At 39.5% G+C, this 27,277-nt stretch overlaps 1 protein-coding gene across 2 annotated transcripts in view; it reads left to right on the top strand.

Annotated features, from left to right (window-relative positions):
* Nucleotides 1–27,277, top strand: part of negr1 (neuronal growth regulator 1) — a 132,182-nt gene that overhangs the window by 39,386 nt on the left and 65,519 nt on the right. For both annotated transcript variants that reach the window (XM_035177134.2, XM_035177135.2), the window contains exon 3: nt 22,402–22,527. In XM_035177134.2, coding sequence (XP_035033025.1) covers nt 22,402–22,527 — 126 coding nt within the window. The remainder of the gene's footprint in view (nt 1–22,401; nt 22,528–27,277) is intronic.

Below are 27,277 nucleotides of genomic sequence, written 5' to 3'. Positions count from 1 at the left end.
GAGTGTTTCTGACTACAACAAACTTAGAAACGGAGGAAGAGGTTGTGATAATGTACCTCTTTAGAAAGAGGCAAAAGTGGTCGCTTTGTAAACAGTGGTGGTCGAACTTAGCAAGACAAAGTCTCTCCTCACAAGGTTCTGCAGTTGTAGACATTTCTGCTTCATGTCCTTTGGTAGCCTTCCTTGAAGTATTAGCTACACTGCCCCTCCCCGATTTTTGGTGCTACTACTTAATTTTGTCTATTTGTATCTGTAAGTTTTCAGAAGATTTGCACAAATATGGTAAAAATAAACACAGAATATGGACGGAAGGCTCAATATGTATCCTTAGCTAAGGTTGAGCATAATTGAGGTGTTGGCTGTTTGTATGCTGATGTCTCAGACTGTAGGTTAGCAGCCAAACAGGAAAATCCGCCTGAGTCGAAACCCATCTTCTAAATGTCATGTTATATTTCTTTAATAGGCTGCTGAGTGTATGGTCCACTCTGAATATGTTCAGGCGGGAATATTAACGTGAATGTTATCAGACAAGCTGTCGATAGAAATGACTGTTACTTAGCTTCTGCTTTTAATGTTAGTATTTATTACACAATTGTCTTCATTCATTGTCCACTCTTCTCACTGATGTTGCCTCAAGCAGGAAACAGATGAATTGTTTTCAAGCCAAACCAAGGTTATGATAAATTTTCAATGGAACATAATGTTGGAATATACACAGTGTCATATTAATAGAAGAGCTAAGGGTCAGAAGCACTCAGTTGTAGAAGTGTTAGCTGTGATATATGAAATGTGCAAGTAAAAACAGCTCTCCAGCTGGCGTTGCTTACAATGACATATGGAGAGAGCTTAGAAAAAAATAATGTTTTTGTGGTGTAAGTATACCTGCAGTTTTGTGTACTCATGAATTGTCTTGGTGCAACTACACTAGAGCTTGTTTAAACAAACAAAAAGTCACAACAATTCACAAACAGTGTGGACAGTGTTTTGTAAACTGTCATCCTTTGATGGTGCAGATTTCACCTGGGATGAGCACAATAGTCAAAACAAACCTTCTTGTGTGTTTGTACCTGTTAAGAAAACACTATCAAATAGCACAACATGAGCAATAACCCAGAAAGCAGTGCGCCCTCAGCTCATTTCGTTATTTGACATTTTCTAAGCTGCTGGCTATCACATGTCAACATCAATCTTCCTGCTCCGTGGTTATAAGAGTGAGTGGGTGTATGGTGCTGCTGTGCCTTTTAAATGATTGTGTCTGTTTACGTGGTTGTCTGTTATAGTGCTGATAACTCTCACTTCCCTCTCTTTGAAAATGGCCCCAACGTGTAACAAACCTGTTTCATTATGAGAGAGTCAATGAATAATAAGGTGCTGTATTTGGAGGTGTTCCAGATTATGACATTGAATTATAGTAGCTTGACCAAATATGGATTTCTGGGGTCGAATGCCAATAGTGATATTAGGGAGTAAAAACAAAAAATCCAAAAACTGATACATTTGAAAAATGGCAATGATTAATTAATGACGACAAAGAAATGTAGTCGAAGTCAAGGCTTGTATATATAGAATTTGAATTAAGAACATAACATTTTTGAGTTAAATTATAAACAAAAATGCATAATTCTGCACTGTTTATTCTGTAAAATTAAAGTTCATATCAGCACATATTGGCAAACATTAATGCTCATACCGATGTCTGTAAAAGGATCCGCTGATTTTCATTGGCCAACTGACAAATTGACTTGACCATACAATGAATATCACCTGACAGATATTGTTTATAAATTTGTTGATGTTGATACACATAAACTCAAAATATAAATGCGATGCTTTATCAGTACTTGCAGCTAAAGATACTGTCCCATAGCTGATAGGTCACAGGTTCAGTTCCTGTCCCTGGCCATGTGCCCTCTGTAGTGTACTTCCTCTTTTCCCCCCCTGTTTCCTTCTGGTGAGTGGTGAAGTCACTCTTGTTGAATCCACCTGTCTAACTTAAACTTTGCAGATATCAATATCAGCTTCAACATCGTCTTTATTCAAATGGTCGAGTATTGACCAAATGTGACCTATCAATTGTAATTGTAAAATATTAGATTTTCTGTGGGGACATAATTTCAATGTGTTAAAGGGATAGTTCACCGAAAAATGAAAATGCACTTATTATCTACTCACCACTATGCCGATGGAGGGGTGGGTGAAGTGTTTGAGTCCACAAAACACATTTTTTTGTCTCTTAAACTACATTTTCAATCCTTAACTTTTTGTCGGAAAGTCAATTTCAAAGATTGCATACAAAAGGATAAGGTTAAAAACAAGGACTTACATTAAATATTACATGAAACTGGGATTTCAGCTTCTTTGCAGCGAGCAAGTGTAAAACAGATTTTAGATTTGAGAAAAAAGATCACTGGTATCGGATCAATATGTTGTATTGGCTGATACCATGAGTTAAGGTATCAGGAGAGAAAGAAGTCAGATTGATGAATCCCAATTGAGTTAAATAAAATCCTGAAAAGCCCTAAGATGGTGAAATTTAGATGTACTTGTGAATCCAGGTGATATAACAAGAAACCCCTTCTATGACTTATTCAACAGGACCGGCCATATAAAGCCGTTTCCATGTCCACTTTGCTCCAACTGTCAAAATGTTCACTTGTATGTCCATTAAAACACTGGAACTCTATCCTGTTGTACTTGGCGTACTGTGAGTGAGTGAACTGTGGAGTGGTGGAGTTACACATGACAGTCACACTGACAGCAGGCAGACCCGCTTTGGCTTAAACAGTCACTTTGCCTCTACCTCAGCGACATATCACAGGTGCACCATGCCTCTAAATATACCTGTGATCAACCATAGTCAGCTGCTTGCCAGCCATTAATAGTCACTGCAGGACTATCATGTTTTGTAGATGTTGGCTTTCTGAAGAACATTCTGTAATGGGAATCTTACCAGGGGTTTATCGGGTCATGGCAGCTCCTCACCACTGGCCATATGGCCACAATCAAACCAAGGCTAATGTGCCAGCTGTCAGCCGTATAATACGTTTTGCACTGCCCAGAATTCCTGATGGATGTGACCTAGTGGCGGAGGTTTGGCAACATTTTGACCCCCACTTACCAATTGTTATTTTACAGTTCTCAAATGAAAGATGCTGTTAATTATCTCCGCCAAGTAGGTTATGATTTAACCCCTGTCCATTTAGTTGCTTGTGGGTTGCTTTGTTTGTTAGCAGAGAAACACAAACACTCCAGATTTCCACAAAACTTGATGGACGGATGAGACATGGACCAAGAAAGGGTCCTTTACATTTTGTTGTGGAAACAGGAAAATAAAAACATCTTCAACATTGTGAAACAGGGGCATTTTTTGACATTTTTACAGATTTTCCAGGGAAAAATACATGGACGGAAAAAAATTCTGTCACATTTCGGGGACTGACGTGTGTGAGTGTGTGGTGCAGCTTGATTTAAATTTAAGAATGTCTGAGTGGCATTATTGTTTTCATAAACGTCATACGACAATAATAGGGTAAAATATAGGTTATAGAAGATAGCAGTTTATTTAGTAACATCAATTTCATTACACATTTACAACCAATGAACCGAGGATCAACTGGACAGTGATACAAGAAAACAAACATATCCCAAAGTGACAACAGACAGAGACATGGTCAGCATCTCTTCAGTTGAGATGACGATTGGACGAAACTGTAAAACTGTAAAAAAAAGTTGAACATAGAGTTTTTTTAAATATGCTCTGTACTTGTTACTTTTAGTTTTGGATCAGTTGCTCGATAAAATTCGATATGTTATCTAAATCCGCTCCTGCTGAGTCATCAGGCAATTGGGTCTCCAGCCGTTTAACCAGAGCTGTGTATCAGAGTGTGAACTGCAGGCAGGAAGCATGTTGAAAAGCAGATGACTCACTCAGGCTGATAAATGCCCACGGCCATGTTCCTGACAGGGCATTCAAGGTAGTTAAAAATTTGCTTCATTAAATTGCCAGACGCTATCATTTCATTTCTTTTAATGTTGGACTGTAACATTCGTGTGCTGTCATGGCGAATCCATATAACTTCACACCATATTGTACGTTTGTTGATTTGCTTTTTCAAACTCTGTGCGTTATGAATCATTACCTGTCACTGTGCCGTAGTTGTGTACACATGCTTAAGCCCACTCATGGAGAACAGGGATTTCTTTACAGATGAAATGTAGCAGGGGAGCAGCTCTGTCATGTTGCTGAGGCTTCTGGGAGCATGCTGTTTTTTCATCTGCTGAGAGGAGAAGGGAAGACTTGCTCAGAAAAAAAAAAACTCTTTAATCTGGGTTTTTCAGTCCAAGCATACAACATTTATTAATGCTGCAACAGGAATGTTACAGTTGAAGTAAAAGGATTTCATGGCACTGGGTTTTTTGGCAGTTGTGCTTTGCTAGACTGGGTACACCATGAGGAGTAACGGAAAATCTGGGGAAGAGGGTATTACTGTGTATGTATGAAAATATGCAATGGTCTCAACTCATTACAGGTGCATTGAAGGGTCCTTGACCGGCTTATCCACCAAGCAATTATGTTTATCTGAGATGCATGTCTGTGCCTGCAATGCTGGGTGACTTTCTTGTATTTGGTCACGTCATTATAGTTTTGGGGTGTGAGCAGAATAAAAGAATGCCAAAAATACAAGAGCTGAAATACAAGTATTTTACTTTAATACTAGAGCCTGACAATTTATCAGATATCCATTTAAAATTGGCCGATATGAGTTTTTCACAGACATGGTGGTACCAGCTTTTGTGTTTGCCAATATGCACTGATATGAAAACTTTTATTTTACAGAATAAGCATTTATCTTAAATTTTTAACTATAAAAAATGTTTTTATTTTCTTTATTTCTATGTATTTGTTTGTATTCCTATTTCATTTATAATTTAATTAATAATTTAGTTCATGGTTAAACTGTAAAATATCAAGCCTCAATTAAAGAATTTTGTCATAAGGGTTCAATAACATCCATTATTCCCGAATTTTTTTTATATGGGCCGATATATATATAGGTAGTGGAAGAGTAGTCTTTTTTCTCTTTTTTCTCTTTTGTTAAACTCTTACCTGGCAATCTGTGACACCCATCCATTTTACAATGTTTTTCATAGAAACAGAGATCTCCACTTATTCTCACATTTCACAAACACATGAATCACATGCTGTGGTGCATTAACGGGGGTGAGATGTGGCTGTTACTGCTCCCTCATCTCTCAAAATCATCTGTGTGACATTTATCCTCCCACAGAGACCTTGTGTCACCACAGAGACCTTGTGTCACCTCAACAAATTAGACTTCTGCATATGTGCCTCTACCCTCATTGCATCATTGCCTTGAAACAGAGCCCATGAGAAGTAAGAGGAACTGAGGAATTTAAAACACAGCACTATTGCACCAGTGTTACAGCTAAAAGTCACATGAAGTAAAGGGCACATCCTCTATTTTTGCTTTCTGTTCTTGTTCCAAATGCTGATGGTGAAAAATAACTTGTGTATGTTCTCTGCAGTGTTGACAAAATGGAGTTCAAGTAATATTACAGCAATGGCTGTTGCTAAGTGTTGCTGCAGCATCACACCAGTAAAAGTGTTTATCGCAACACACAAGCACCAAAATCTACCAGTGCCCAAATGGGTCTCTCACATAATCTCTGCCAAAAGTACTAATCGTCAGGGTCATCTGGATTTGCTGAATTACTAAAAGGGTGCATGTTTTCCTGCAGGTACATTTGGCACAGGTATCTGCTGAGCAGTTAAACCCGTCCTTTAAACACTCGACTTAACAAGATTAAACTGAACTGGCTCTGCCCTGTGGCTGAACACTGATTATGGAGTAAAACAGAATACCAGTGACATCAGTGACAACCTGAACCCTGACCATTAGCTGCTGCGGCTACACTGTACGGCTGGACCCCGACTGCACATCCTCATGCCCACCGTCCATGCACTGACCTATTTACAGTCTACCCTGTCCGTTATCTGATGTAGCATTCAGAGGAATGAGAGATTGGTATCAGGACCAAACCGCCCTTTTACCACATCACATGACTACCCTCCCCCTCAGTCGCCACTCTTTTCCTCCCTCTCTGTTAATTAAGATTGTAGATGTGATAATGTATTAAATATGCACAGCACCTCTCATCTAAGAATATCTTGTCAGAGACAGGAGGAGGGGGAAGAGGCACACTTCCCTTCACCAGTATCTGCTCGTATGTGCTTTGCGAATGTGTTTCGAGCCACCATCACTGAAAACCAACAACTGTATACCAAGGTGTAGAGCTCAAAAATTCATTAAGAGGAAATTTGACCGACATATTGTTGTCTGAATCAGTTTTCCTGCATTCTTCCATCCAACAAGCACGACCACATGCCACAGAGCGATGCACTACTTCATAGGGGGAACGTTTTCAAAAATATGAGGCATAATCCTGCATGTGAAGAAACTGCTTCGGACATTAATATGGATCTGAGCGGATTCACAGTGAGAACTCATCGCCCACGCCCATGTGAGTGAGTCAGTCTGAGGAAGAGTGTTGAAAGTGAAATGAAGGTTTAAACCTCTAGGTTGTCGCTCTTCTCTTTGATGTCAGGACAGAGATAGAGTATAATTACAGGGTACGGAACAAAAAAGCCCAGCAAAATGCAGTTTATTCTTAATATGCTGCGATTCCCTCGCCCTCATTAATTGCCGGGTGCGTTTAAAATAGATTTCAGTGCGAAAATACAGTCCTATCAAATAGGCTTTAACGAATCAATCAACACCTTCTCGATGACTTGTCTCTCTCGTTTACTGGTGTGGATTCCTCAGGAGGATTAGGTCTGTCAATACTATAAAATTTAAGCATAATTGCAGTCCTGCTCTACTTGGCACTTTATTGAGTTAAAAATAGATTTCACCGTGTGGACGTATTGGTCAAACAATTTCCCATGTAAACCCGGTATCAAGTGGATTGAACAATTAAATGTTTGGTTCACTTTATTACATTGAGGACATTTTGTCAGTAGCTGTAGTAAATCACCTTGAGAGGAAAATGTGTACTGTTATTAGCCTGGCAGTTTTCTATAATAGCCTATTAGTGTTATATAAATGAACAATTGAAATCATTCTAACTGCGCAGACATTTAAGTAACATGAGGGCACACGCTCACAGCCGACTTTATTTATTTACACAGACGTAGCTTGTTATGTGAGTTCTACGCAGCACTTTCCTCTGTTCTTATGTAACACATCTGCAGTTCATGCATTTTAAGTGCTCTTGCAGTGACTGGCTGACCGTCCCGGTGGATTTCGATTCACATGTAAGGAGCGTTGGATGAAGCAATAAACTCTTTCACTCAAATACCATTAGCAATAGCACTCAGCAAAAGTACCACATTCAGAAGATCACTGAAGTAAATATATTATCAGCCATGTGTAATTAAAGTACCAAATGTAGAAGCACTCCTTTCAGATTGTTGAATGATTGCATATCTCATATTATTGTAATGTTGTTGCAAACACATTAAAACATTAGCAGTATTCTAATGTTACAGCTGGTTGAAGTGAAGCTTATTCTAAGAACTTTATATACTGTTGCATATTTTTAATAGCACTGCATCTGGAAGCGTAAACTGATTATATGATATGTTTTGAAAGTCTTAGCCTGTAAAGTAATTAGAAAGTACAGCCTTTTCACTCAAAAATGTAATTGAATAGAAGTGTTACTAAAGATTGAAATGCTCAACGGAAGGATCTCATCATTGTCTGTCTCCCAGTAATTATATTGACACACAACTAAACTGAAACAATATGTTTTGTAGGAAACATAATTGATGTCTGGATTATGTTTAATAAATAGAAAGCACTACATTTATTAAAGGCAGCAGGAGGTAGTGTGGCTGCACAGTGGGCATACAAAGCACATGAATGTCACACTGAGAGCAGGGTTCACATCCAGAATCCCATCTGTGGCTTGGTTTAAGACATGAAAACACCTTGCAGGTTTTTTCTTATGTAAATAAACTCTCACTTTCACTTTGTGATTGCAGTCACTGTACATCTTGTACCAGACTACTATCTTAACCAGACTACTATCTTAACCTATCCTTAAGTAAGAAACCAAATACGTTTTTGAGTGAACATTTTACTGTTCACCATCAATGGACGTGTGTTGCACGTAAATTACAGAAACAACAGGTCCCTATGCAAGGATAAAAATTGCAACTCTGCCGAAAATACATTATATACTCCTAAATATGTATTTGTTGAGTTAAGCTGTATATAGGGAAGGAAGGGAATTTCAGGGAGATTGTAGTTGTTGATTGGGGTTGTAGTTTACAAAATGTTATAGTTCTTTCTGCGTTTAATATTGCGTTGTATTTTTAAGTATGAGTATATGTGATAAAATTCTATACATACATATACAAGCCTGTGTTAAAGCAATTTCTGCTCAAATTCTATCGTAATATTGTTTAATTTGTTCGTTTTCAACCTAAATATGAATATTCAGAAGTGGAGATAAAAATAGCTAGGTAAGCTTTATAATTGTTGTGTGATATAACTGAAGTTGGTCAAGTAAAGAAGCTGTGATCACACCAGTGAAGCTGCTACTGTTGGAATAAAAGTGGAATAACAATGAATTCAAACAATTTATCCATTGATATTGAAGGGAAAGGGTGTGAGAGAATATGAGTGTGTCTAAAGGAACAGATTTGCCATTATGGCCCCTGACATTTAGTTAGCAACTAATCATTGTCATATGTGAGTGTGTGTGTGTGTGTGTGTGTGTGTGTGTGTGTGTGTGTGTGTGTGTGGCTGTGAGTTTGTGAATCTCTATCTTCAATTTTTTTCTGTCCTCCATTATGTATGCACATCCAGCCTAATATATGTGAGTCCTCACACACACACACACACACGCTGGTGTGCGAAGGTGGTTGTGTGTGCAGTAATGTGACTCCTCATCACAGAAATAGCTGATATTAGCTATGGTTAATTAAAATGAGTAAGGACAAAGGTCAGACAATCAGCTCTCACGTCTCTTCTCTGGAGAGGGAATAGCTACAACATAGGTGGAGAGTAACTTAGGCATTTTATATCTGGACACGAGATGTTCTTCACTGGTTGAAAGAAAAGCTCAACATAAAGGTTGAATTCATATTCTTACTTTCCACATTTATTCTGCCTCATTTGCGTTTTTCTCCTAATCTCATGGAAAGCTTGATTGCTCTCAGAATGATGATTCTGGACCTACTTTACTTGCAGTGAATAACGAAGTCATGTTTTTCCATTCTTTGTATTTTGAAATGCATGTTTACAATTGTACATCAAAACCAGCCTCAGATTATGGTAATGTGCTTCTTCCAAAGCAGAAAATGTTGACTTACTCAATGAGATTTTTCTTGGATGCTGTACTACTTTAATTATCCTTTTCCAAAATATTTTCTACACGCCTGTATGGACTGAACAAATTAACCTCTGATGCTGCTCAATGTTGCCACATTATTTAGTGAAACATCGCAAGTTGTTCAAGAATGACACACTCAGAAAATAAAAATCATTATAATAATGATTATTAAATATTAAAGACTATTAAATAACAGTCTTCTTCCTCTTAAACTGAGAGAGGCAAACGTTTTAACAGTTGGGATAGTCAGATAAAAATGTGTCCAACATGTGTCAGCTTGCACAGATGTATAATAACAATATTAATCTACAAGTAAAAACATAAAATGTAAAATGCTGTAAAATCCAAACAGTGACATGCAAAATAAGATCACAAAGTTATCAAGTAAATACTAAAGGTTCTGGATCATGTGTTTCCACTGTAAGGGCACAGGATCTGAACAGCCCTGCTAGTTAATGTGTAGCACTACATCATGTTGTATGAACTGATTATATGAGATTTTGTCTGCAAGGTAGCATAGAACTATAGCTGTCAGATAAGTGTCATGGAGGGAAAAAGTGCAATAGAGCCTAAAGCTGAAAGGTATCACCATGCACAGCTGTTTAGTAACAATTTGGAAAACTAAATAAATCTTAATGCTGTAAAACCTTAATATTGACATAAACATATCTATTTTCTCTATATTAGCCTGAACTGAAGAGAGAACCAGGTATTTCTTCAATTCCCCCCTTTGCTTTTGATGCTGTTTTCCTTTAATTCAAAGTCACCATTTCCTTCATGTACACCTGCTGTCTTGGTGAGGTCAACATACTGTAAATCTCCGCTGTGTTATTTGTATAAATAATATACATCAACCTGATCAAACTGAATTACTGAATTTCCAGTCACATATTGCTCATGTTAGTTGTTTTCAGATAATTGCAGAAACGTGCCAATTCAAGCCGTGTTATCTCTCTACTTTTCTTTTCAACTGTACAGTTGTGTCGAACTCATCCACACTTGTTTTGAGCCGGTTTTAAATCACTATTTCTCTGGAGCTAGCATGTTCTTGTCTCTACTTACGAAGCTTCAAATGGCCAGGTCGTTGTTTTTCCCAGCAGGAAAATAGATGTGTATTGAGCCAAACAGCGGGTGTATTTGAACTGATTTAATCAAAGCTGGTTTGTCCAACAATCCAGAGGTTTGAAACCAGACTAATGGAATATTCACTGCGCTTGCTCTTCCTTCTTCAACCGATATATCAAGTCTCAATCACCAGTGACTTCAAATAAGTTCTAGCGTTCTTTTTCTTTGTCTGTAAGTCAATCAAACTCAACCCTCCCTGTGGACATTTCACATTCAACACTGTCCAATGTTGGCAAACCACAAACAAACTGGAATATTCTGAACCAGTTATTATCCAACTCAGAGCTGACACACTTAATCAGTTGATCTTTTCTGTTGATTGACAGAAGTCCTCACTGGCTCCAGCCTCCACTCTGGTTACACATGATAATTGACGGCCGATGCGGATAAGATATTAGAGAGTCAACATTTCCTATAACAATATATACTTATATATACATATATATATATATACATATATATATAGGTTGATTCAACCATAAACTCTATTATAAAAAAACTATAAATAAAAAGAAAACACAAATACAACCAGTACTTGAATCAAGAAAAATCTACTTTTTACAGGAAATCTGAACATAGTGCACAATGTTTTTGCTCTATTTATTACTGCCAGGACTGTTTGTGACACAAAAGGAAACTGTGATGGACATTGGACATCAAGGAGATTATTAATGAATAATGAAAATAATTGTAGATTATTTAAAGTAAAAGTGATAGTTGTCTATATTCAATGTCATGTCAGATTCAAAATGAGGTCCACCCTTAATTTATATCTGCAAGTATTAATCATCTACACCCTCTCACAGTTTTTAAAGTATATTAATAAAAGTGTCTCTGTGTTACTTTTGGTAACGTTCAGGTCAGCTGAACCCCAGCTTTCTCTTAAAATGGTGATGTGAAGAGAAAATGTAATAAGCTGTGTTTACTTTGTAAGATGATTTCAGTTGAATTCCGAACACGTGGGCGACTCTGGCAAGCTCCTGAAGGATGAGACAGACAAGCTGAGTGTGTGAACGATCTAAATTCTGAATTCTCATCAACCAGTGGCGTTAGCCCATGGCTTTTGGTGGTGTTAAACAGTTGGTTGTCAGAGGTGTAAATCACAATAGAGACATTGGCTCTCTCACTTCTGTGTGGATCCAAGCACGGCCGGTTCTCTAGGCAATATTTATCATACAATACAACCTTCATCAACAGCGGGATGGCTGTGAAACAGATTTGCTGGGGGGTGAGGCATTGGCAGACTTCTCAGAGATACACTGGCCTTAATTGGGCAGATAAATATCACAGGCTGCGCTCCCCGGCCCTACAGCACTGTTGCATACATCACCCTGAATGCAGACTGACCACTAGCAGTGGGGTGCCGCCCGCCTGTCTGATCCCTGCAAATTCATCTGGTGCCCAAAGTGCAATTAAAGAGTCTGCTTCCTTGACTCGTAGCTGTACCAGGGAATCCATCATTCATCATTATTAACAGACTTAAAGCGGCGTACAGAGGATGTATTATCAAAAAGCTAAAAAGGCAAATAGGAGAAGGAAGACTGTCTTATTAACTAGAATCAGAGTCACTGGTGTTTTTTACGAGCATCGTTATTTGAACAGCTCTGGTGTAAACAAAACAGCAGCAATTGACATCTGTATTCTGCAAAGTACAAGCTCAGGGTTTTCAATAATGAGCAATTTATTGAATATTCATGACTTTGGCCTTTCCGAAGCCCTCTGCGGCCACGAGCCGCCCCGCATCACCTACGTGTTGTTTGGTCCCAAGCTTCTCCCAGCAGCCCACGGGGCGGATCGTGAAGCAAAGCAGTCAATAGTGGCCACCGTCAGAGAATGAATGTGGCAGCTGTCACACATGGACAACAGCCCCTGCTGCCTGCACACACCTCCGGGGTTTTTGTGTGTGCACAGAGAGGCAAATACCACACACATACACTTTCACATGCAAACACACACTGTGGGAATAATCATTAATCCTCTTCAGCACTTGAACCTTGAATTGTTTGTCAGCCAGAGCTAGTTAAAATGGACTTATATGACTCACCACTGGGAGAAAAAAAATCAGTACAGAAAGAGATGGAGGAAGAGAGAGTGTGGCAAAAAAAATCATGAATGTGTTTAGACCCTCGTTCCGTTAAACGTCTTTGTTTCCAGACAGGTCACTGGTCCCTGAAAATCCAGGCTGCTTTTCTACCAGATGACCGGATCAGAGATAAATGTCAATATTCCAAGGTCGTGTGGATGAACAAAGAGGGGATTTCACATTGCTCTGATGATAATACGTCCTCCAGAATATTTTCAAAGAAACTCATCATAACTATCAAGGGCAATTTGACAAGTATGATCATTGACAGTTTCTGTTCCCTAAAAGTCTTTCCACATTTCCACACAGATTTGATTTCCCAGCAGCAACTGTGGATTTTCAATGAAATGACATTTATGAAAATGTAGAGGCGAGTTAATATTTATATGGATTATCACTTTAGAGATGTAATGTATGAGATTAACTGCACTAAAGATAAAAATGCACTGCATTGGACGAGTTGGACTATGATTAAATTCATCAAGGGAGTTTGGGATATTATGTTTTGACCTTGAATTTTGATAAATAACACGTGAACCTGAGTCTGTTTGAACTCCCACACATACATAAATATTACTGCAAACTAATGCGTGAACATTCAGTATAGGGCAGATCCACACTGAGCTCCTGTCCTTTGACTGTGTGCAGTGAGTGTGCGCTCGCTGCCAAATGCTCTCTCCCCATTAATCACGATCCGGGCTCTAAAGTTTGAACTTTGACCTTTTAGCACTGCATCAAGGCCCAGTGACAGATGGAGACAGAGCTTTGTGTCCTCACATCAGATCATCCATTTCACACACACACACACACACACACACACACACACACACACACACACACACACACACACACACACACACACACAGAGGGAGTGGAAAAGAGAGAGAGACACTCTGTTTCCTCACATGAGCTGAGATGCACTGAGGATCTCCCATAGCAACCGTCTTCTGGTCACCGGCTGATATTTCGTTGTTGGAAAGCAGCGTGCCCTCTGACAGTTTCAGTGTTTCATTTTGACAATAAACTATTTGAAATAAGCTCCATGCTCGGCCTCTCTTATCAAAGAGACTCTGTAGCCACGCAGCTAATTGAAAAAGCGGCGATCCTCCTTGAGACTGAAAGCAGAGTGGCCCGTGCAGAGGAATTGTGTTGTATCATAAGCAAGATGCCGAGGCTGAAAGACACTGATTACCATGAATAAATTAGAAACTATTTCAATAAGTGGGTGATAGCTTATCTTTGAATTGCATGCCCAGTGCAGCACTCTCATTGAAGATTAATTGCCTCTCACAAGGTATTTCGAAAAGTTCATTTTAATCAATTGATTTCCCTTAATTCACAAATTCCCCACAAGTGCATGAAATTGGTAACAAGCTCTCCATAATCGCGCTTTCTGCGTCGTTACCCTCATTGGCAGTTACTCATCATATGTATCAGTTGTGACATTTGCTAAAGCATGTTATTTTTGCACCATTAGGTCATGACAGGAATATCATCATAAACCAGCGCCTAATTACAAGTTGAACAAAAACTGTGCTCATCGTTTCCATTTGATTTCTGCCAGATGCAAAGGTTGTTTCCAGCATTTCTAACAGTGAAATATTTTATTATTTGTATTGTTGATCAGTCTAATGAACTCACCTACTGTAATTATATAGAGAAAATGATTTCTACAGATTCATACAGTTGACATACTGCCCTGAATAAGTCTAAACATACACACTGTCAAGTTTTCCTGCTGTTTTTCTTGACAATATAAGATGTTTCAGCAAATACTGAGAACTTGGACACAATGAAAACTGTTTCACAATGTGACTGCAGCTAAATCTGTACATTGCCCGGACATTTTAGAGGCTCGAGGTAAAATTGTCCAATGTTTTCTCTTTTGTCCAAAGCTATCATCACCCCACCAGTAAATTATTATTGTTACCACAGTATTGGGGTCATTTCTGTTTCCATCAGACACAGGAATGCTGCCTTGAAGCAAAAAATTGGGCCACTGAACTGAAGTGAGAGAAGAGCATCGCTGCAGGGTTACAGCGTAAGTAATGGCAATAGATTGTACAGCAAAAATGTATGCCAGGTGCATTTACAGTGATACAGTGAGGTGTAGGTGCTCATTGAGACACGCAGCCAAAATAACAACTAGGTCACACCTACAGAAAGGAGGTACCCCAGAGGAATCCCATGTTAAAGGCAACAGTTTGCACTTGTGTTACCGCACGTTAGACATTTTTTTTTTAATCTCAAAAAACATTATACTGTACTGTGCCCACACAATCATTGGACCCCGAGGCGAGTTCCTGCACTACATTAATAAGCTAAATCACAGGATTCATCATATGTAATGATACCATTATGGAATAATGTTCATCAGCTAATGTGCACTTGCTGGGAATCTATTTGTGTCTTTAGCAGGTCGGTGTCTGCTCCAACTGTTCACATCTCAGTTCATTTTTTTAAACCCACCCAACATCTTAGCCACAAGGAGATTTTAAGAATATGAAGAGATGCCAAAAACAGACAAGCAATAAGGGCTGATGAGGTTTTATGTCTTGGCCGTGTCATTCCAGCACTTAGTCCATCTCCTCTATTGCTCCTGGGCTCAAATATATGGAAAGAAAAAGAAAACACATCTTTTTCTCTGAACATTTTTATTGCTTTTTATTATTGGCGCATGGCTGTGTGTGTTTTTCTGTTCGAAATGATTGGGATTGATATGTTTAATAATGTTATAAGAGAGCAGCGGCTGATGTTGGAGGTGAAACTCGTGAGCACACGCGTAGACACAAACACGCACCGCGCTGTCGGCGTCGCTGGAACACATTTTATATCCAAAAGGTCATCCTTTTCCCTTTTATTGCATGTGTTTTTGAAGATTTTTGTACAGGACTCTATTAAGTCAACTTGTTTAGCCTGAGGGCCATGAAACAGTTGTGTGACAGAGAAAGTCACCCATCTTCACTGAAGGAAACTCAAATCGCTGAATTGGACGGCCAAGATTTTTCCAGCCGTTAAAGATATGTGTTTTTGTTACCACCAAGAAAAGAAGTTTCCAATTATGTCAGATTTCTGTACTTGGATGAACTTTTTTTTTCACAGCTAAGCACTACAAACTACCTCTGCCTGCTTTATGACACCACAAATGGAGGTAATCCCTTTGAGTAACATAATCTGTCACTGTTTAGGTTTTTTCTTCCGTGTCTGACACCTAATTAACTGACTGGAAGTTGGTTCTTCTTTGCTGCCTGCAGTGAGGAAAGGGAATAGAAAACATTTTGAAATAGCTGTGTGGCTATTGTCTCATTACTGAGGTTTATTTTCGGCCCTACACACACAGATGTATTTCACAGGTACATTATAATCCATCTGTACCAATATCATCTCTTAACAACCTGCAGTTTGGAAACGCTTTGGGGTAATTTTAGAAATGCAAGTAGTTATTCAAAGATCTCCTCAGGATTTATTCACCGTTTCCATCAAATCTGCCCTGATCCAATTTCCAACTGCTACACGTCGTTGATTAAAGACAATCTGTCCTCAGATCAGTAAGCATCTGGAGTTTAACAAGACCATAACAGTGTGTTGTGTTTGGACTGGAGGATTATGATGATGGACAAATGAAGGATTTGAATTAGAAAAGATGAGATGGGGTGATTCTTTTTTTCTCTCCCTCCCTCCCTCCCTTCCCCCTCAGCTCTCCCTGACTTCTCTACCTCCCTAAGCTGCCGTTCATTACCAGTGGCCCAGGCTACCCCTCTGCGCTCTAATTGGAAACTAGATAGAAGTAGGTTTAGCCAGTAACAAGGTTCTGCAATTTGGTAGCACAAGTCATCCTGCAGAGGTCTGTCAGAATTCATGGAATTGTGTGCTTCCCTCCTCGCAGCTCCTGTAGAATACCCCCTTGCATTTAAATAGCACAGCTGTAAGCTTTTCCGTAATTCAAGGTGGCGTCATTAGTGGCTTATTTATTCACCCGAGGTGTCCGACAGGAGGGAGATGACGCCGCCCGGATCAGCTGAGGCAGCTCACTCTCAGCACCGCCCGCAGGGCTGGAGAATGGGAAATTAGAGAGGAATGGGCCAACATGACAATCACGGCATCCTTAATGAATTAGCACGTAAAGAAAACAGTGTGTATGGAGGGAAGGCTTGCGTTGTTTTGTCTCTGTTCTGTTTAGCATAATACTCAACCTTACATAAGCTGTTTTCATACATGAACGCCAGAAAATTGGGGCAATATGTTTTGTTTTTCACATTGGAAGAACACAGCAGGAGATTCTCTGTGTCAGACATTCACAACAATGGGAAGGTGACAGGTGAAGCCTAAGTAGGTTATGTAGGAGGCAGGAAGTGGCACATAGAAGGAAAGCACTGTGTCTTTGTTCACAGCACATCGACACTAGCTTCTGCCCTTATCACTTGTCTTTCGCAGTTCTGAGTGGCACTTCCTTTTCACGCCTGCCACATGTTAGAGACGTCATCAACCTGCCCTGTGAATTTTCCAGACGTTTTTCTGCTGTATTCTCACATGGGCTCACATTTTCCCGACATCCCCTCAGGAAAATTTCAGAAAAATGTCCAGACTTCCGTGCATGTCTGAAAACAGCGACAAAGAAACTAAGAGGAATTTCTACAGAATCTCATCTAACACATCAATACCCAGGCACCATGAGATTCTTTGACCAAGCTGTGGAACAAATTGGCTCTTTATATTTGGGTCTGTGTAACATTGCTTGACTGTGTGTCAGTCTGAATGCATGTCGTCAAACTCCAATTCCAGTAAAGTAAAAAAAAAATGAGGCAGTTGAGGCACTTGAGGCAGTTGTGGGACTAACAACGGGCTTATTCTGCCACTGACATTCAAATATACTGCACATGTAGAGTATAATTTTAGTGCTAATAAAACCTGGTGTATTTTTTTCTATTTCAGTTAAATATAACATTCAAGAAATAAAAAATGATCAGCAGAGCCAGTGTGACTAAAGGTTGAATGCTGTAATTAGGTATGCAAGTTTTTTGCATATTTGTGTGTTTGCATCACACTGGTGTGAAATACATTTAGTGACGGTTGTGCCAGAAGATTGTGTCCTTGTTCACTTAATATCCCGATGCTCTGCACAACACCACTGACACAAACACATTAAATAAACATATATGCTGTGAACAATTATAATTCACACAGAAAAGAATGGTAAGAGGTTTTAACATCAATAGACATATAAGTAGATATAAACTGAACACTTAAACTTTTGTAACTTTGTAATGCGATGTTCTCTTAAGCACGTATAGAATTTCAAATGGGTTTGAGTTTGCTAAATGTGAATCTTCCTCCGGCCTCGATATCAAGTGTCCATCCGATGGCCCCTCAGCAGCTTGCAATGTATCTGCACTGTAACCTAGCAACATTACTAACACTTCAACTTGTTTAGGATGCTTTATTTATTTTATTTCACTTTTTAATTGGGAGCAACAGATGGCAGAATCATATTTTTTCAAGCTGTGCATTTTCACACAATTCTGGACCATTGTCATGACAGTATTTATTCGACTCAATAGTTACTGTAGTGATTTGGACCTTTTTACACTCTCATATTTATTTTCTCTGAAAGGTTTTCAAACTATATTTTTGAGCTCATCATCTGCTGTAATGCTTGGCTGTTTAACACATTTCGTACCTTGTTCATGGTCAGACTCGCCATTGGGACAAATCATGGTGGTTCCCTTGCATCCGCGGATCAGTGAACCATTACATTTTTACAAAAAAATTTTTTGCCAGCCCTGTCGATCTCTGTACCGGCCCTTTCTGTGCACCTGTAGTTCGGGTGTGCATGAGAGCAGGCTGCCATGCAAGACGCTAAGATCTCATTTTCACATGTCATGAAATTTTGTCCTCCATGGCAGCCGAAGATGTTACACCAGCCTTCAAAACCCGCTGCTGATGATCTAAAAAGACTCTCACTAGCCGAGCAAAACAGGCTACAAGGTTACAAATAACCCCAATTAAATACTCCATTCCTAAAGAATATATGTTGTAATGAATTAACAGCTCATGGTCTGGTCGCGGAATAGGAGACAACCCGCATTTATTTAAAGCCAAGTTAAAGTAAAGCAAGACAGATAGCACTGTGCACAGCTCAACAGCTGGGGGCCAGATACTGTGTCTAGATACTATGGCTCGATTTTGGGATAATTATGAAACTAGATTGTAATAAGTGCGAAATGTTGTCATGCACATGTTGAATAGCCGACCATAGTTGTTAAAGTCATATAACAAAAGCACGGGTCATTGTCTTGTGAATACAGTGCTGTTCTTCACAGACATCCCAGTTCCGCTGATGATAAAAGTTTGACTGTATTGGACGTATTGATCTTTGATTCTCTCTCCCGGACTTGCTTGTTATTCTCAGATGGAGCAGTGTTATGCAGTGAAGTAACTGAGTCACAGCAGCCTTGTGCTGAAAAAAACTGAAGACTCTTCATGTGAACCTTTGAAAACCTCTCAGTCCCTGCCAAGGAGAGATAGGATCAGCAGACAACCCCAACATTTTCAATTTTGTGCTATCAGACACCGAGGAGATGTGTCAACAGTGGGGTCCTACAGCAAGTAAACACAGAGTCTGACAAGCAATAACCTAGATTCAACATCACCTCCGGTCGTCTCCCAGTGAAGGTCCACCACTTTCATCTCATTTAGATCCAGATCTGTTTATCGAAAAGAATGGCTATGCCCCCAGAAAACTGAAAGTTCCAGTGCTGAGAGGCTTCTGGGGGCCACTCCCTCACATCATACTGGGCCAGTGTAATGCTGGGTGACTATATACTGGAACGGTACCATAACTGAATCATAGAAGTTTTTACTTGAATTGTTTGAGGGTTCCAGTTATGTGAGTATGGCTTTCAATGTTGCATTACCCTGTATTTGCCTGTAGGCTATTTGCTCTTACTATACAATTAGAGCTAGAGGATTCACGTAATACATAACAGTGATTACATATTATATATTAGAGCGCATACCTCCGCCAAGGCCCAATAGTATAATATGCCCCTTAAATTAATGCAAGCCTTATTGCTGAGGCCACATAACGTTTTCTCAGCTACACATTGGTGATATTTACAGGTTTCTAACCCTATTTGTAACCGTACAGCAATCGCAGCGATGTTCACGGTCACCCCCTGCTCTCACTTTAACTAATAAACACTCATCACTAGTTATCAGGACCTGATCAGTACATGAAGTAACTTAGTGTTTGATTGATTCGCTCCAGAGTTTATGAGACTGCATTTAAACAGAATGAAAAATGACTCGTCAACATGTCGTGCTCGGTACAACACGAGACGTGACGTGAACAGCAGGACTCAGTGTTAAAGGTGACTAGAGCGAAATTCAGACATGATCCGACACCATCGATTAATAACTAAAGACGTGATCGTAAGTTTCTCACCTAAATCATTCCAATAGAAAATGGAACAAATGAACGTGGACTAGTTCATTTTAAGTGTGAACTGGCACAACACTGCCTGGATCTGCCCCTTGCCCAACATACATCCGTCCACTAAGTTCCGTGGTAATCTGTTCTGCAGTTTTGATTTATTGCTGTAAAGTAACAGACAAACAAACCGGAGGTAATTAATCAGTGCTATACATATGGTAGATGTTGTCATTATTTATGCCTTTCACAATACATCATCTGTGTTGTTGGTCAAAGCAAGTGAGAGTGGCTGCAGCTGCACTGGACAGAGCTCAGTGACAAAAGAGGCCACGTGACTCCAGAAAGTGTTTGGGTGGATCCAAAGTGGAACTCTGGAAATTGTTGAATCAACTTTTTCTTTTGTTCGTTTTTCACCCGGCATCAGGAGGGATCAAAGGGGGAATAGTTGGAAGCCCCGGACGACTGAGAAGCCATTACTGTATAACACAGTCCACTGCAGAAAAGCTCCCTCAGAGATTCAAATCTTACCGATTAATATAGTGTCTCATAAGCCTGTGTGTGTATCCTGTGTTTAAGTGTGTGTGTGTGTGTGTGTGTGTGTGTGTGTGTGTGTGTGTGTGTGTGTGTGTGTGTGTGTGTGTGTGTGTGTGTGTGTGTGTGTCCGCGCGCACTCATATGACTGCACATGCACTTATTTAAATGTGTTTAACTGCCTTTGTGGGTGGCTGCTTGTGTGTCTGTGTGTTTTCCGCAGCCTAAGTACTGAAGCTTTTAACATCAAAGCTCCAAGAGGATTTAAGTGGCCAGAAACTTGCAAATTATGATTGTAAGTGATGTCCAGCAGGGACTGTTGATGAGCTGCCCTCATCGAAAAAAGAACTTTACTTTTCTTTTGCAAAAATATCCATTTTAAAGGAATTACTTTGGATTTGCGAGACACAGCTTCCAATCCACCTAAAGTGTTGCCGGGCTCCAGCCCTATGAATCACAGCCCACACCTCAGTTCTTGTTGAGTGATTTGTAAAGGTCTAGTTTTGTTCTTATAAATCGCTGTTTGTTGAATAACTGGGTACATTTTAGTGTTTGTGGGCGAGACTGACTCACAGTACCAAGGTCTGTCGGGAAGTATTAAACATAGTTGTGGTCAACAGCGTGACCACTGCTCGTGATAGATTTTACCTTCATTATTAGGGTTTTATTAAGAACTGTATGGTCTTGTGTGTATCCTGTTTTATTTTATGATTTTGGCATTCAGGGCTTTCATTATCAGGTGAATTGTTTCATTATAGAGTAGCTCACTTGAACAATCTTTAATTGGGGCATTTTGCAAAGACACCCCTCTGTTCGTTAAGTGAAATCTTTACTTGAGCGAAAACAGATTACAGTGTAGTATTCATTAAGCTCAGTGCAAATTGTTCTTTATGTGCGAGGAAGGGTGATTTGTGGATATGTGGTACAAACCTAAATGAGAAGCATATTGGGCAATGAAAAACAACTGCAGTGTAAAGCTCAATTGAACCAAATGTCAAAGATCTGCGTGTGCCCAATAACGTTTGGGTATATTACGATAAGTTGTAGCGACAGGCAAGTTTACTGCAGGTCTCCCTGAGGAGAACTCACTTTGTTTGCAATGCAATTTAGGTGAGATTGAAGATGAAGTTCATTTCATGTTTTATTGCTCATTTAATGGTGATTTAAGAGCGACTCTTTTGAGTGAAATGTCCTTCAATTCTGATGAGATTTTCTGCATGAGTGATTTTATTTGTAGAGCCTTGGACAAGATAAAGTTATTTGTGTCGAGAGTTGTTTAAGAAGTTGTGTGCCTGATAAATGTTTCACTTGTATGTGGTTGACTAACTTAGTGACTGACTGACTAAACACATCCTGGAAATACAGGCTTAGTAATATCTACCAGGAAGCTACATTAGCCATAGTGTCAGCAATATATATCGCTCTGGTTTTGTTGAATTAATTACATTTTTCCTCATATTATCATGACATATCTGTCGTGACAAATTGGTATAAATGAAAAACGTATTCGACACAGGGTTGGAGCAGGGAGTGGTGGTAAGTTTTCTCGCTAGTTGGCTTGTTAGCCTAACCAGTATTTTACTGTCAGACTGTTAAAAAGAAACCCTGTTTTGGTTATACATACTGCAACCTGAGTATGAATATTTTTACTAGCGTGATGGTTCACTATGTTTTCTCATTGCAAGACATCCATTTTACCTTCCTTCCCACTTATCTAATATTACATATAGATGATACCGGTGAAAGAACAGGATGTTGCGGATATGAAATGTTAATCTTGTTTCTGTATTATTTTTCTCTTCCCTTCTAGTTCCTCCCAAGATATATGACATTTCGTCCGACATCACGGTAAACGAGGGCAGCAATGTGTCGCTCATCTGCACAGCCAGTGGGAAACCTGAACCAACCCTTTCCTGGAGACATATAACCCCATTAGGTGAGTTCACTTCACCTCTCTTATACTTATGCTAATGAATGGGTGGATGAATAAATAGACCGACAGACAGATGGATGGATGAATTGAGAGAGGAAATGAGGAGCCACGGAGGGGATCAATAGGTATTAGAATGAGAAGGAGAGAGTACTGTTAGTTATGTTGGAGATGAAGGGATGGAGGGGGGGAAGGGATGCAGCGAGAGATGGATGTGGTTGGATATATCCAGGGTTGTGGGGGGTTGGCGTAATAATGTATTCAAGTGAACATAGAGGGATATGGAGGGGGTAAGACCTGAGTAAATAGTCAGTGGGGTCTTGCAGTGGCATGGCCGTTTAGCTCCATGTATTTAAAGGCTGTAGCAGAAGCTGATTTATTGTTTCTCTGTGTTATCAGTTATGAATACGACCACCAGTCTCTCCTCCGCTGCAAAAATAGCTGCAGAGATACAGTGGTGAGATAAGGGAAATGCTCGTTTATGCCTATATATCACATGTCCTTCCAGTCAACCTTAGCCAGACTTAAGGTATACATGGAGCAAGGTTTACAATGATATAATTGCATGAAATGTGCCAGTATCTTATTGTTAGTTTTTAATAAACAGCTACTGATGTTTCTAAATCTATTGACCACATTAATATACGTAACCCACAGTTCAGGTATATACTGTACATAGACTGCTCAATCCCATGTTAAAAAACCTGTCATCTGTCTGCCACTAACTCAAACGTGTTGACGACTATTGACCAGTTATAGAATAAAATGTGTGGCTATCATCACTGCAGGGAGCTCTTCAATTTGCTTTGGCAGTTTGTAGTTATTTAAGGTGGTTAATCGAAGAATACCTTGACTGTTATCATTATGATTTATTGAGGTGTTTGCTAGTTTGGGCACACATACACCATTAGGTGCTTTAATTCCTGATTCCTTCCTTTGAAAACTCATTCCAAAGCATTTAACTGTTGCTGCACAACTCCCACCCAACCACTTCTAGTCCTCCCTCATTTTCATATTAATGGATTAGAGCCTGCTGTGCTTATCTGATAGCTGTGAGGGTGACTGCATTTATCTTATGGCTGTCAAATCCTCCTCTCTGGCGAGCTAGCCCTGATTGCATTGGGGGAGTTTTCAGAAGATGATCAAAAGGGCCATCCGCAGAGTCCAAATGGCAGTCACTCATTCTACTTTGAAGTGTCCACACTTTGAAGTGTGCCAGGGAAGAAATGATATGCTGGTCAAATGAAAGGGCCCAGGACTAAATGTAATCACAGACTGTCTCCCACTACATCAGAAAAGAAGCCATTTGAAATTGGGATCTTTGAGTTGGCTATTGTAGTGTGGGGTGATTTGTCCAAAGGACGGGGTACAACTGAAAGGTTGTAATAGGCTAATTACCTATTGATGGAATTCCATTAAATGTGTTGGATATGCAGAACAGTCTGCTCCCACCGGTGGACTGGCAACCTGAACATGCAATCACAGCACATGGAAATATTTATCTCAGGTAGAAATACAGCCAGTCAGACCGATTTGACCAATAGAAGAAAAGAAGAAAAGAAAAACCTAACCCCAAAAGTGAGTTCTATCAATAAATGACCCAAATTATGGCAAATATTATGAGGTGTAGTACCTGGATTTCCATTAACACCAATAGCACAATTACAGGGTCTAAAAACACCAACAGGTCATTCAAAATCATTATAACTATGATCTTTTTAAGTAGTTTTTAAAACAAACTATTGTTGTAGTCAGATGGGAAACATATATCATCTGTGTCTAGTCATTTGTTTTGCCTGTGTTTCCTGCCAACTCAAATGCCTGGAGATTGTTATTTCAACCAAGATTAGTTTGGTTTTTACTTGGCAGTCAGTAAATGTTTCTTCAAAAAGTGTTTGTAGAAATAGACATAAACTGGAACTGACAATTTGTGCATTTTGAAAATACATAACTGCCATTAAGAAATGCAATTTTGCAAGTTGAACACAAATGAAATCTCCAAAGGAAACTATCGAACATTATTTTGATTGCCTCTTGTGAAATTGGAAAAATTTGCTTGTTTGTATCTGTTTGCCTCAATTTTATTCGAGATGCTGCTAGGTGCTGTGGAGAATCCCCCCCACCCCCTTTTTTTCCCTTAATTTGCATGTATTTTCTTAAATTGCATGATATTGAGCTCTCCTGGCCATTGGCCACTGCTCAATATACAAGTATCAGTGACTTTGTTAATGATTTATTCAAAAAATATGTGAATTTGTAGGCAATTTGTCAGACAAATAGGATAATTAATTTTCAACTTTCATTTTGCATCATAATATATTTTCAAAATTATACAGACTCTTAAATGAATTAAACCGTGAACCACATTTCTTAAACGAAAATAAATCATGATCCATTTAACTCTTCGTGGGATTTCGTCTGTCTGTATTTGGTTGGCGTAATCACTTTCATTGACAGGAGGCCAAGCAGGTGAAATGGCTGTGAAGTGACAAAGCTGGCTACATGGCAGCTTTCATTTGCTTGCCTTACTCTTGTCAACACTCAGCCATTTTGGGGCTGGGGATTTTTCACACTGTAGATAGTTCTGCTGCGGCAGTCAAGTGAAGTTTGACAGAATGATAAATTGCCCTGAATGACTGTCAAGTTCCTATTCCCACTCTGAATGTTTTGTGTTTGCATTTTTCCTCCTCTCTCCATCCTGCCAACCAGCAAACTGCCAGCTAATAATAAAATGTGTGCATCCAGTGAAGTGTGGCCATAAGCTGTTTATCGAGGCGATAATTTGGCTCAGCGTGTATGCATATAAAGTCAATGCATATTCTCCAATTAGAGAGATATGTAAAGTGAAGCAAATGCTTGTAACAGACGGATCATCTTTATTGACAGGCTACTAAGAGAAGGAATAGGGCCAAAATATGTCTGTGGCTTAATGGGTTTAAAGAATATGTTGTTTTGTTTAGTTATATAAAAAAAAATCTGGTTGGCCATAAAGTTTTCAGACGTTTTGGGGGTGATAGCTGCACAATATCAGCACTTAAGACAGGAAAACCATAGTCCCCTTATCAGCTGGTGAGATCTGGATATGCAAAGTGAACCTTTTATGCTCTCCTTCCCCTTATCAACCACTGTTGATGTGCCCTTGAGCCAGGATTTTACCCCCGACTGTTCCAGTCCTGCAGCTGAGTCACCAGTTGAAAACAACTAATGGGAAACATTGTAGTTTGTGCGCATCAATGCAATCATTGTGACCCTGCAGCTTCTCAGCCAGGCTTTTGATGTCAATAAAAATGTTCCGAATTAACTAGTTTAAATAAAAGCTGAATTTAATCGAGGAACGCCATTAGACAGAGTGTGTTGGTAAAACACCCAGAACCCACTCTGTCGTTATTAACTCAAATCTTGACATGCCTAGTTACTTTAATCCTAAAGCTTAAGATAGCTCTGGTGACACGTCAGCCTTCGACGTTACTGCCCACATAGGACTCTTTCCTCACCACTCTTTCGTAGGTCACAGATAGAGAGAGAGAGAGAGAGAGGAGGGGGTGAAATATCCTTTAACATAGTGTGTTCCAGTTTGGTTTGGTTGACTGGACGGCTGGATGGCTGAATGGCTGGGCAAAATTGCTTTGATAAGCTTTTTTCCGTTGAGATTTGAATCCATGCGATAGAAGTGTGACCTTTGAAAAGGCTGACTAGAATCCGAGAGCAGATATTTGATTGTTTCCTGTGATGGGACTCAGCGGGGACACATTCTTCTCTCTCTTTACAAGCAGCCACTGTACATTTATCAACGACACACTGTATGTTTTCTTTTGCCTTTTCATTTGAGTGCATATCTTCCCTAAAACACACCCCGAGGAAACAGGCAGCAGCATCCTCTCCACCAACATCTCACTACAATATGTACATTGTACTGGAGCTTATTCAAAGCTGGATCCAACAGAACTCGCATGGTCTTAAAGTGAAAACAGCCACTGCATGAATACAGTAGCTCAGTCAGTTCCTATGTGAACAGTGCAATGAATAATTCAAGCCTGACTTTATATCACTGCTACAAACCTTGAGTTGTTTGTGCCATGTCGCACTGCATTTTGGAAGCTCTTTAAGAGATGCTAAGCAAGTTTGTTGGCGTTCTCTTCAGCGGGGATTTCTCATTCGGTGCCGGGTTCCTTTTCTCCCAGTTTTCTGTAAACCCGACACACGAGTATGCTTTACACACGATGGGAGCTGAAAGATAAGGAGTTTGGCTCATTTCAGATTTCAAATTTTAGATATCAACCGCAGGAGTCGTGTCGAACACGGCCCCATTCAGCTATTGAGTTGAGAATTGCTTACTAAAGAGGTGCTCAATGGGCACATGCTTTATTGGAGTGTCTGTAACATGATGAATAGTGGACCTTTTTTAACTCAAATGTGATATTGAGTTACTGCCACATTACACAAATTTAATGGCAATTGGCAGCCGTAGACGATTTCTCTCCAGGCGGCGACTTTTATAAAACACTTTAACACTCATCCTTGTTCTGAAGGAGGTTTTTCAAAAGTCAAATAATGAACTTGGACCTAAAATATCCAAGGATTGCAACTAACTTTGTATTCATGCAGTGTTATTCTGCTTTTAAAAGTACAACATTGAAGACAGATTTTTGTTCTCGCCTCTTTTTTCTCACCTTGTAGCTATGAGATTTACCCATATGTGTTTTTGTTCCATTCACATTTCATCAAATCTTGTCAAAGCCAATCATTCTGAACACAC

This window comes from Hippoglossus stenolepis, chromosome 14 (assembly GCF_022539355.2).
Source record: "Hippoglossus stenolepis isolate QCI-W04-F060 chromosome 14, HSTE1.2, whole genome shotgun sequence".
Lineage (NCBI taxonomy): Eukaryota > Metazoa > Chordata > Actinopteri > Pleuronectiformes > Pleuronectidae > Hippoglossus > Hippoglossus stenolepis.
This window is presented reverse-complemented; position numbering and strand designations above follow the sequence as displayed.